The sequence below is a fragment of the Schistocerca serialis genome, chromosome 11 (assembly GCF_023864345.2).
Source record: "Schistocerca serialis cubense isolate TAMUIC-IGC-003099 chromosome 11, iqSchSeri2.2, whole genome shotgun sequence".
Taxonomy (NCBI): domain Eukaryota; kingdom Metazoa; phylum Arthropoda; class Insecta; order Orthoptera; family Acrididae; genus Schistocerca; species Schistocerca serialis.
In genome coordinates, this window is record NC_064648.1 from 155,754,745 (window position 1) to 155,767,187 (window position 12,443).

General features: G+C 45.9%; 1 protein-coding gene across 4 annotated transcripts in view; it reads left to right on the top strand.

Annotated features, from left to right (window-relative positions):
* LOC126426955 (zinc finger protein 436-like) overlaps window positions 1–7,942 on the top strand; it is a 273,690-nt gene extending 265,748 nt beyond the window's left edge. For all 4 annotated transcript variants that reach the window (XM_050089068.1, XM_050089069.1, XM_050089070.1 and 1 more), the window contains one exon: window positions 6,275–7,942. In XM_050089068.1, the coding sequence (XP_049945025.1) occupies window positions 6,275–7,537 (1,263 nt within the window). In that variant the 3' untranslated portion in view covers window positions 7,538–7,942. The remainder of the gene's footprint in view (window positions 1–6,274) is intronic.
* Window positions 7,943–12,443: the final 4,501 nt, after the last annotated feature.

Below are 12,443 nucleotides of genomic sequence, written 5' to 3' on the forward strand. Positions count from 1 at the left end.
GTTACTCGCTCCTGCGACATGGCCGACCGCGAATAATTCTTGAGTCTTGTAAGGAATGAGGAAGAGCACTCGGCTGGTTTCAGCTGTTGACAAAAATGTGCGTAGTTCAGTCTCCAAATTGGGAACGTGGTTTTCAAGCAACGCCCTATACAAAGTATTAAGGGGGGGGGGGGGGGGGGAGGAGCTTTTTGTCTTTGCTCGACACGTATGCTTAAAACTGAATTACTCCATCATTCAAAACTTTTTGCAAGTCGTCTTCTCTAACACATTTCAATAGTTCACGCTTGCCTCGTTCAGAAAAATTATTTATGAACTCAAAATTGCTTCAAAACTCCTCCAACGATTTTTTGGTTTCTCCTATTCAAATATCAAGCTGTCTATAATAGCCAGGAACGCATTCACCCGCCGGACGCTGGTGGCCGAGCGGTTCTAGGCGCTTCAGTGTGGAACCGCGCGACCGCTACGGTCGCAGGTTCGAATCCTGCCTCGGCAACGGTTGTGTGTGATGTCCTTAGGATAGTTAGGTTTAAGTAGTTCTAGGGGACTCAGGTGTTAAGTCCCATAGTGCTCACAGCCATTTCTCCCAGAACTGACATAAGCTCTACGCATATGATGTGCTCCGTTTTCAACTAAAAGTTCTATGTGTTTAGGTAGAAAGGGATCGAATCCTGCTATCTCGAAATTTCCATAGTGTCTTCACACAAATCCATAGTTGTGACCTCTGAGCATTAGGACTTGTGTGGAATAGTCCTTGACCACAGCAACAGCCATTTTTAACACGTCCCGCTAATATTTTATCTCTGTATGAAGCTGAGATGTTAATTTCTTATCTATTAACCCCGTGATTTGTCCTGTATCTTTTAAACTTACCTGGAATTTTCTGTGTTCCGCTGAATTTTCATGGGCAGTTAATCGGGATTGACCGATTTTCTAGTCATTAAATCCCTGATCAGGTTTTGCAAACTATGATGTTCCATTAAATAATACTCACGAGACAGAAAATGCACTACTCTTGTTTTGAGAGTACGGTATACTAAAAATAGCCTGTTGTTTCTCACCATTCTTCATGGTTCTCAGAAACCAGTCTATATTCAAGTACCTCGAAAAGCCAGTATATTGCCTGCTTGATTTACTCAAATCACAACCCATATTCTGTGCCACATGAACTTGTTTAGAAATATGATCTGGAAGCAATTTATTGTTTATCCAATGTGCAGGATCGTCATAAACTGAACCACTATCATTATTCACTTTGTGAGCGTCCATTAGGTTTGCGGAAATAACTGTTCCTGCGTCATGGTTATTGTTTGTAATATAGGGAACGCCTGATTCAGGTAAACTACAAGCCGCTCTATTTTGACCACATTATTACACTCTGATGTTCCTAGACTCGAACTCGAGTTGGGACTAGCTGGCAGTGTTCGATTTTTAAACAACATGTCGACTTTCGCACTCTTTCTCACAATTTGCTCTTTCTTTATCACCTTAACTTTCCAGAGTTTTCGGTACTGAGAGTTAGTTACTTTTCTGCAAATGTTACTCATTTAAATTAGTACTAAAATACAAATCACAACCTAAACACTAAACAAGTACAGTATCAAATGTTACAATGTGACCAGCTGTTAGAATGAGTGGCGGCATTTTCTCAGAATTTGAAGTTTGAGTGGGCATTGTTGAGTGGCGACGCAACCTACTCATATGACAGTGTTAACGGCGTGTCCCACCACAAAGCTTAATTGCGAGCAACGAGATTTGCCTTCCTTACCTATATATCTCATGAGAAGGTACGACGCTATATAAAGTGAATAATGGCCATAATGTCACGACATACTGTCATTACTGAAACAAAAGCCTGACCTTTTCCCGTTGCCTGAAATACCAATCATTAAATTTAATCCTAGAACGGTCCGGCTGGGTCTGTGAGACCCACTGGTTTTTGTTTCACTGAATTTATATTCTTATAGTTGCTGATTTGACTCGAGCGCCCTGATACCTTCCTGAAACAGCCGAGAGAAAGCATTATTGTCGTGAATAAGGTTTTTCTTTGTTTAGTCATTGTTTGAAAGTCTTTCAAAAAGCGAGCGGGTCTGTCAGACCCAGCCCGACCGGTTACGTAACTACTTTCTGCCGGTGCAACCCCATTTTTATTTTTGTGTATCATTGAGTAACTAGTTCTTTTGTGCACTATATGTGGTGTCCCAACACCGAATTGTCCGCCCCCGGTAGCTGAGTGGTCAGCGCGACAGACTGTCAATCCTAAGGGCCCGGGTTCGATTCCCGGCTGGGTCGGAGATATTCTCCGCTCGGGGACTGGGTGTTGTGTTGTCCTAATCATCATCATTTCACCCCCATCGACGCGCAAGTCGCCGAAGTGGCGTCACATCGAAAGACTTGCACCAGGCGAGCAGTCTACCCGACGGGAGGCCATAGCCGCACGACATTTCATTTCAACACCGAATTGTCATTATCAGTAGTCTGCATGGCAAGAGAAAGTCTTTCTTACAGTGAAATTTGCAAAATTTTGTATGATGATCAGACTGAAGCAGACGATTCTGATGCGGACCCAGACTTCGAAATAAACAGTTATCATGACAGCAATAGTAAAATAAGTGCTGATGAAGAGGAAGATGTTCAGTCATCTGCCGACACCGATGCACCTGCTATTGCTGATTCAAGTAAAGCTCCTCTAACTGTCTCAGGTACGTCACCTATACGCTATTACAAAGGAAGGAATGAAGCAACTAAATGGCGAAAAACGTGTTTCGCATAAAGCGTTCGAACAAGACGTCACAACATAATTACAATGCATTTGCATGGAAGTATTCGATCTGCGATGGATGTACATTCACCGCTAGAATCATGGCAGTTATTTCTTAGCAATGCATTGATTGATACAGTTCTTGAATCAACCAATATCTATATTGATTCAGTTCAAAACAATTATGCAAGTGACCTGGACATGACTAGGCCTACCAGTTTTGATGAACTGAAGGCATATTTTGGCCCGCTTTACTTAGCTGGGACATTGCATCGCGGTAAAATGAATATTGAAGACTTTTGGAATGCAGATGGGACAGGAATAGAAATCTTTCGTGCCAGTATGTCGATGAAGAGGTTCAGATTTTTGACTCGTCATATCAGGTGTGACAACATCAATACAAGGGAAGAAAGAAAGCACAAGATAACCTTGCTGCCATAAGAACCATTCTTAATATGTTTGTCTCCAACTGCAAAGCATATTTTGCTCCGTCAGAAAACGTTACTTTGGACGAAATGCTCGTTCCATACAGAGGCAGGTGCAGGTTCAGGATGTATGTCCCAAATAAACCTGCCAAGTATGGGATCAAGGTCTTCATCCTGGCTTGTTCTAAAACGTACTACTTAAAACATTTGGAAGTTTATGCAGGTGCACAACTCCAAGGACCGTACAATAATAAGGCAGATGACCCGAGTAAAAGGGTCTGGAAGAAATCTGACGATAGTTTATTGGTTTACTTCTTACTCAATCGTCAAAAAACTATTGCAATAAAAGAATATTACTGTTGTTAGTCCGTTAAAAAAAATAAGCCGGAACTACCGTTTGACTTTTTACCCAAAAAGTCTAAGGAAGAGTACTCAAGCATGTTTGGATTTCAGGAAGATGTCACATTACTTCCATATGTAACAAAACGGAACAAATCAGTACTCCTTTTGTCGTCAATGCACCATGACAATGAAATTGCCAGTGACAGTGGTGGAAAGAAAAAACCAAGTATAATAACGTACTACAACAAAACCAAGAGCGGCGTAGACGCCGTTGATGCTATGTGTGGTGAATATACTGTTGCTGGAGGGACAAGACGGTGGCCTCTGCATCTCTTTTTTCAGTTGTTGAACACTGCAGCTCTCAATGGCTCCATTGTGTTCAAAACAAAACAAAAAATGTATCAGTTAGACGAGAATACCTCAGAACACTAGGAAAGTCTCTCATAACACTATACTTGACAATGCGCGCAACCCAACCCAACATCCCGCCGCCCGATATTCGCAGGCTCGCCTGTAACCTCTCCACTACCGAAGAAGAAAGAATAGTCGAAGATCCACAATCAGGGAAAAGGGGAAGATGCTACAAATGCAAGGACAGCAAAACTAAATACTTTTGCAAAGTTTGGAAATTGTGATTATGCTTGACGCATGCAGAAATGGTTTGCGGCGACTGTTTTGAAAAGTGATAACTGTAGAGGAAGATATTTCACGAACTATTCTTCAAATTCGTGATTTCCATTTATGCAACGAAAGTTCATCATTTTTGCTTCTTACTCCTACAAGTTACTCTCATTTATATACTTATTTCAGTCAAATTTACTTGTATTTTCAGTTTACTGACATTTAGTACTACAAAAATGTATATGTTTCAGTTCAGAAAGCTGAACTAATGTCACTGTAGCATTTAGTAGTACGTAATCAAAATAAAAATTCGACATTTGATCTAAACATACTATTTGTCATTTGTTACAAGTGATTTATTTATTGGGTCCAACAGACCCAGCCCGACCATTCTTGACATTAGTTTTCGCCCGGCCGTTCTAGGGTTAAACTGTTTGTTGCCGATGCTATACCCATTTCATTGTGGTTTAAGTCCGCACTCCTTTACAAGATGGTGAATGAAATGTTAAAAAAAAACAGTAACAGCGTATAAAATCCGCCGCCATAGGCAGCTGCCTAGACTGCATTGGCCTAAATACCGTCATTACTGAAACAAAACATGACCTTTTTCCTTTGCCTGACTACACCATTCATGAAATTTAAGCTGTTTGTTGCCGATTGTATACCCATGTCATTGTGTCAGTGCGTCTGGTCCCCGAAGTGTGCAGACTTTTTGTCTCCGTGCCAAGTTGCAATTTTGCCCGTACATCACGTAGGAGGTGTACAAGCCATGTGTTTAATACTTCTTCCAATACGTCTTAAACAATAGAGGAGCCAGTCGACAAAACAGTCGAAGTCTATCACAGATTTGGAGTTATTCAGGTATCACGTTGCCCACTTTCACTAATTCGTGCCTCCACAATACAGGGTGTTACAAAAAGGTACGGCCAAACTTTCAGGAAACATTCCTCACACACAAATAAAGAAAAGATGTTATGTGGACATGTGTTCGGAAACGCTTAATTTCCGTGTTAGAGCTCATTTTAGTTTTGTCAGTATGTACTGTACTTCCTCGATTCTGATGATCAAATTGTAAATCAACATGTGCGGGCTGACGAGAATCCGCACACAATTGTGCAATCACGTCATCAACACGGATTTTTTGTGAACGTTTGGGCAGGCATTGTTGGTGATGTCTCGATTGGGCCCCATGTTCTTCCACCTACGCTCAATGGAGCACGTTATCATGATTTCATACGGGATACTCTACCTGTGCTGCTAGAACATGTGCCTTTACGACACAACATGTGGTTCATGCACGATGGAGCTCCTGCACATTTCAGACGAAGTATTCCTACGCTTCTCAAGAACAGATTTGGTGACCGATGGATTGGTAGAGGCGGACCAATTCCGTGGCCTCCACGCTCTCCTGACCTCAACCCTCTTGACTTTCATTTATGGGGGCATTTGAAAGCTCTCGTCTACGCAACCCCGGTACGAAATGTAGAGACTCTTCGTGCTCGTATTGTGGACGGCTGTGATACAATACGCCATTCTCCAGGGCTGCATCAGCGCATCAGGGATTCCATGCGACGGAGGGTGGATGCATGTATCCTCGCTAACGGAGGACATTTTGAAAAAGTCACGCTGGTACGTTCTGTTGCTGTGTGTTTCCATTCCATGATTAATGTGATTTGAAGAGAATTAATAAAATGAGCTCTAACATGGAAAGTAAGCGTTTCCGGACACATGTCCACATAACATATTTTCTTTCTTTGTGTTTGAGGAATGTTTCCTGAAAATTTGGCCGTACCTTTTTGTAACACCCTGTGTAAGGGTCTAATGAATGTGAGATATTAAGACATCATTTTTCCTAATGCGTATACACAGCTTGATTAAGACACGTGTGTCACCCAGCTAGGTAAGTCTACTTATGTTAAATCAACTGTTTGGCCCCTCAGTACATTTTTCTGTTACATGTGTAAGTATGAAAATATCGTCTAGACAACACGTTTTGGTGTTAAGATTGTGTACAGTTTTGCTCCATCCTGTTTTCTGACACTCGTCAGTAGAGCCTAGCGATACACAGTTATACTGGTACTGTAAAATTTTTAACAAAGGAACTAGCAGTTGTCTCGATTTATTGCAGGTGCACCTAACGATCCACAAGCGGCTGCACTCGGACGAGCGGCCGTACGGCTGCGAGGTGTGCGGCAAGGCGTTCCGGCAGTCGGTGCACCTGCAGATCCACCTGCGCCAGCACACCGGCTACCGGCCCTTCAGCTGCGACGTGTGCGGCCGGACCTTCACGGACCGCACCGGCCTCAACAGGCACAAGGCGGTGCACTCGAGGGACCACCCGTTCGCCTGCGACACCTGCGGCAGGTCCTTCCGCGACGAGGACGGCCTGCGCGAGCACCGCACCCACAACACCTGCGCCGCCGGCCCCTTCTCGTGCGACAAGTGCGGCAGGTCCTTCGCGGACCCGTTCGCGCTCAAGCGGCACCTGCGGGTGCACGAGAGCAAGAAGCGGAAGCCGTGCGACGTGTGCGGCGACGGCGGCGCCGGGGGCCGGGCGTGCCGGCACGACAAGCCCTACGTGTGCAAGGTGTGCGGCAGGGACTTCGCGCGCGCGTCCTCGCTCAAGAGGCACGTGTCCGTCCACACAGTGGCCAGGACTTTCGAGTGCGCGAGCTGCCACAGGAGGTTCAAGTGGGAGAGCAGCCTCTGCGCGCACAAGTGCGGGCTCGACACCACCCCGAAGCAGTTCTCCTGCGACGTCTGCGGCAAGCGGTTCCGCTTCCGGCACAACGCCGAAGCCCACCGCAAGGTCCACACGGGCGAGAGCACCCACTCGTGCGAGGTGTGCGGGAAGCTGTGCAACTCTGCGGCCAACTTGAGGAGCCACTACACGGTCCACAGCGAAGAGCGGCCGTACACCTGCGAGACCTGCGGCAAGGGCTTCCGGCGCAGTGGGAACCTGGTGGCTCACCGGAAGACGCACCTCACTGCTGGCCGCGACTACGGACTCAGTCCCGTGACTTTCGACACCGTCAGCCACGTCCGGGAGCACGCCAGTTCGTCGCTGGCTGCTCCGCCGTTGCCCGACGACAACAGTGCCTTTAGTAGTGCATTGTTTTACGAGTGTACCATCTGTCGGAGTTCTTTTACTGACGCTATTAGTTACTGGAGGCACGTAGGTGAACACTCTGGTAATCCTAAGGTGGTCATCGCTGGTGGCCACAGTGAAGCGATGTACACTGCACCACCTGGTGAAGCGATATACACTGCACCGCCTGGTGCTAGCTTGGAAGCTGCCCTCGACCGTGACACGCAGCCTGTTAACAGTGCCTTTACTTGTGAACCAGAAATGGTAATACCTGTAGGTCCAGAAATTGTACATATGTATTGATTACAGTCTAATTGTGCTATTGTACTTGGTAAAGAATATAGCGGAAATAACAATACCACACAGCTCAAAATTTTTGATGACTGCTCTTTTTGTGGATACGTGCCGATATATCACCTACATCAACACACTGCAAGCCAGCTTTCAGTCTGTAGCGAATGGTACCATCTGTCGGAGCTCTTTTACTGACGCCATTAGTTACTGGAGGCGCGTAGGTGAACACTCTGGTAATCATAAGGTGGGCGTGACCGGTGGCCACAGTGAAGCGACATACACTGCACCGCCTGGTGTTAGCTTGGAAGCTGCCCTCGACCGTGACACGCAGCCTGTTGACAGTGCCTTTACTTGTGAACCAGAAATGGTAGTACCTGTAGGTCCAGAAATTGTAAATATGTATTGATCACAGTCTAAATGCAATATGTCACACTTGTGATATTGTTCTCAGTAAAGAATATAGTGGAAATGACCAGACCACACAGCTCAAAATTTTTGACCACTGCTCTTTTTGTGGATACGTGCCGATATATCACCTATATCAACACACTGCAAGCCAGCTTTCAGTCTGTAGCGAATGATACTTCTGGTAGCATTAGCTTTATCCCTCTTCAAATGGTTCAAATGGCTCTGAGCACTATGGGACTTAACTTCTGAGGCCATCAGTCCCCTAGAACTTAGAACTACTTAAACCTAACTACCCTAAAGACATCACACACATCCATGCCCGAGGCAGGATTCGAACCTGCGACCGTAGCAGTCACTCAGTTCCAGACTGTAGCGCCTAGAACCGCACGGCCACTCCGGCCTGCTTTATCCCTCTTCCCTCGTTCCATTTACGAATGATGCATAGCAGAAACGACTGTCGGTAAGCCACTTTATCGCCTCTTATTAATCTGATTGTCTTGCAGTGGGCATTTCACAAGGTGTTAGTCAGCACTTTTTTTCTAAAAAAAAAAGTTTGAGGGTACTCCAACATTGTATATAATGCAGCGAAAATGACATAACTGAAGCATGAGATAGCACCCGTCTGATTTTAGCCATGACCTCATCAACACGTTGAACTACCAAAATACACAAATAGAAAGAAAATCATGGTATCGGACTCTTCAGTTGACTTTAAACCTCAAATGAAGCAGGCGATACCGAGAAACACCCAAACATACAAGAGAATGTGGTATCGAACACTTCAGTTTACATCACCTCAAATGAAGCATGCGATTCCCATCAACCCCTGAACAACAACAGAAAATCGTATCTTACACTAACACCGGCCGGAGTGGCCGAGCGGTTCTAGGCGCTACAGTCTGGAGCTGCGCGGCCGCTACGGTCGCAGGTTCGAACCCTGCCTCAGGCATGGATGTGTGTGATGTCCTTAGGTTAGTTAGGTTTAAGTAGTTCTAAGTTCTAGGGGACTGATGACCTCAGAAGTTAAGTCCCATAGTGCTCAGAGCCATTTGAACCATTTATCGTACACTTCAATTGACCTATAATACACCTCAAATGAAACAGGTGAGTCCAATCAACCCTCCGAAATACAAAACAATACAAGGAAATATTACCGAACACATATTTTAACCTACAAAACACCACTAAAAGACACAATACAACAAAAACCATTCACACCTATCATCAACAACAATAGAGTGAACATTACAAAAATCTTTTGTAACCTTGTTTGGCTCCCAAAATGACATAGATGATGGGTGGTATCCCGTGCTTCAACTGACCCAATTTTTAATACAGCTGAAAATTTATTTAATTATAAAACTTACATTAATACACTCCTGGAAATTGAAATAAGAACACCTTGAATTCATTGTCCCAGGAAGGGGAAACTTTATTGACACATTCCTGGGGTCAGATACATCACATGATCACACTGACAGAACCACAGGCACATAGACACAGGCAACAGAGCATGCACAATGTCGGCACTAGTACAGTGTATATCCACCTTTCGCAGCAATGCAGGCTGCTATTCTCCCATGGAGACGATCGTAGAGATGCTGGATGTAGTCCTGTGGAATGGCTTGCCATGCCATTTCCACCTGGTGCCTCAGTTGGACCAGCGTTCGTGCTGGACGTGCAGACCGCGTGAGACGACGCTTCATCCAGTCCCAAACATTCTCAATGGGGGACAGATCCGGAGAACTTGCTGGCCAGGGTAGTTGACGTACACCTTCTAGAGCACGTTGGGTGGCAGGGGATACATGCGGACGTCCATTGTCGTGTTGGAACAGCAAGTTCCCTTGCCGGTCTAGGAATGGTAGAACGATGGGTTCGATGACGGTTTGGATGTACCGTGCACTATTCAGTGTCCCCTCGACGATCACCAGTGGTGTACGGCCAGTGTAGGAGATCGCTCCCCACACCATGATGCCGGGTGTTGGCCCTGTGTGCCTCGGTCGTATGCAGTCCTGATTGTGGCGCTCACCTGCACGGCGCCAAACACGCATACGACCATCATTGGCACCAAGGTAGAAGCGACTCTCATCGCTGAAGACGACACGTCTCCATTCGTCCCTCCATTCACGCCTGTCGCGACACCACTGGAGGCGGGCTGCATGATGTTGGGGCGTGAGCGGAAGACGGCCTAACGGTGTGCGGGACCGTAGCCCAGCTTGATGGAGACGGTTGCGAATGGTCCTCGCCGATACCCCAGGAGCAACAGTGTCCCTAATTTGCTGGGAAGTGGCGGTGCGGTCCCCTACGGCACTGCGTAGGATCCTACGGTCTTGGCGTGCATCCGTGCGTCGCTGTGGTCCGGTCCCAGGTCGACGGGCACGTGCACCTTCCGCCGACCACTGGCGACAACATCGATGTACTGTGGAGACCTCACGCCCCACGTGTTGAGCAATTCGGCGGTACGTCCACCCGGCCTCCCGCATGCCCACTATACGCCCTCGCTCAAAGTCCGTCAACTGCACATACGGTTCACGTCCACGCTGTCGCGGCATGCTACCAGTGTTAAAGACTGCGATGGAGCTCCGTATGCCACGGCAAACTGGCTGACACTGACAGCGGCGGTGCACAAATGCTGCGCAGCTAGCGCCATTCGACGGCCAACACCGCGGTTCTTGGTGTGTCCGCTGTGCCGTGCGTGTGATCATTGCTTGTACAGCCCTCTCGCAGTGTCCGGAGCAAGTATGGTGGGTCTGACACACCGGTGTCAATGTGTTCTTTTTTCCATTTCCAGGAGTGTAGTATTACAACAGTTTCCAAACTGACTTTAGTTCATGGCTGCTGTAGTCTTCACGCCTTCTTAGTTTACTCTTGCTATCAGTAGCAAGATGCCTGCTTGGCGTTTGAGCGTACGTATATCCGTTTAGCACTACCATCGCCCACTATTAGCGGGCGAGGGTACTACATGTTTGTTGAACTGGTTGCCAGCAGTTCAGTTACCGAGAACGATTGCTGCAGCTTCAAAGTGCTTGAAACAGTCAATGACATCGCTTTTCCCACCAAAAACTACACTGGTATCGTTCGTATTACAATTAGCAACACGAAAAAATGAAATAAAAAATTTACGTCCGTGAAATAAATCTTTGGCTATCTTCCAAGTTCTCAACATCATAAAAAAATTACTTTGTCGACGAAAAAGTTTAGGGGTACGCATCCCCCAGCGTTCCCCCAGAAAAACAGCACTGTTGTTAGTAGGAGAAGTATTGTGTTGCCCTTTTCTTCCTCAAAACGTACTCTTCGCATTTCAGCAGCTCAGGATTGTTAACTACAAGTGCCTCTGTTGTAGTTAATGCAGCATTACCTTAATTGTTTTTTGCTTACTGAACTGTCCCATGATGACACTCACTGCTCTTCCATGGATCTCTCTACCTTTCTATGAATCGAACTTATTGTGGATTCCAGACTGATGGACAGAACTTAAGAATCGGTTGCATGGGTGTTTTATAAGCCACTTACTTCGTGAATTAATTAAATTTAATTAAGGTTCTCCCATTGAATCTCAGTATGGCATATACTGTTCTCAGTTTGTTTTTTGTGGCCATTCCACTTAAGGTCGTCACTCAGGATTGTTACTCTTATGTCTGTTATGGTAGTTATTATTTCCAGTGATGTACTATATCCCAAATAACTTAACAAACAGTAATGGATCTCCTGCACAGTATGCTACAGGGTGTTTCAAAAATGACCGGTATATTTGAAACGGCAATAAAAACTAAACGAGCAGCGATAGAAATACACCGTTTGTTGCAATATGCTTGGGACAACAGTACATTTTCAGGCGGACAAACTTTCAAAATTACAGTAGTTACAATTTTCAACAACAGATGGCGCTGCATGTGATGTGAAAGATATAGAAGACAACGCAGTCTGTGGGTGCGCCATTCTGTACGTCGTCTTTCTGCTGTAAGCGTGTGCTTTTCACAACGTGCAAGTGTGCTGTAGACAACATGGTTTATTCCTTAGAACAGAGGATTTTTCTGGTGTTGGAATTCCACCGCCTAGAACACAGTGTTGTTGCAACAAGACGAAGTTTTCAACGGAGGTTTAATGTAACCAAAGGACCGAAAAGCGATACAATAAAGGATCTGTTTGAAAAATTTCAACGGACTGGGAACGTGACGGATGAACATGCTGGAAAGGTAGAGCGACCGCGTACGGCAACCACAGAGGGCAACGCGCAGCTAGTGCAGCAGGTGATCCAACAGCGGCCTCGGGTTTCCGTTCGCCGTGTTGCAGCTGCGGTCCAAATGACGCCAACGTCCACGTATCGTCTCATGCACCAGAGTTTACACCTCTATCCATACAAAATTCAAACGCGGCAACCCCTCAGCGCCGCTACCATTGCTGCATGAGAGACATTCGCTAACGATATAGTGCACAGGATTGATGATGGCAATATGCATGTGGGCAGCATTTGGTTTACTGACGAAGCTTATTTTTACCTGGACGG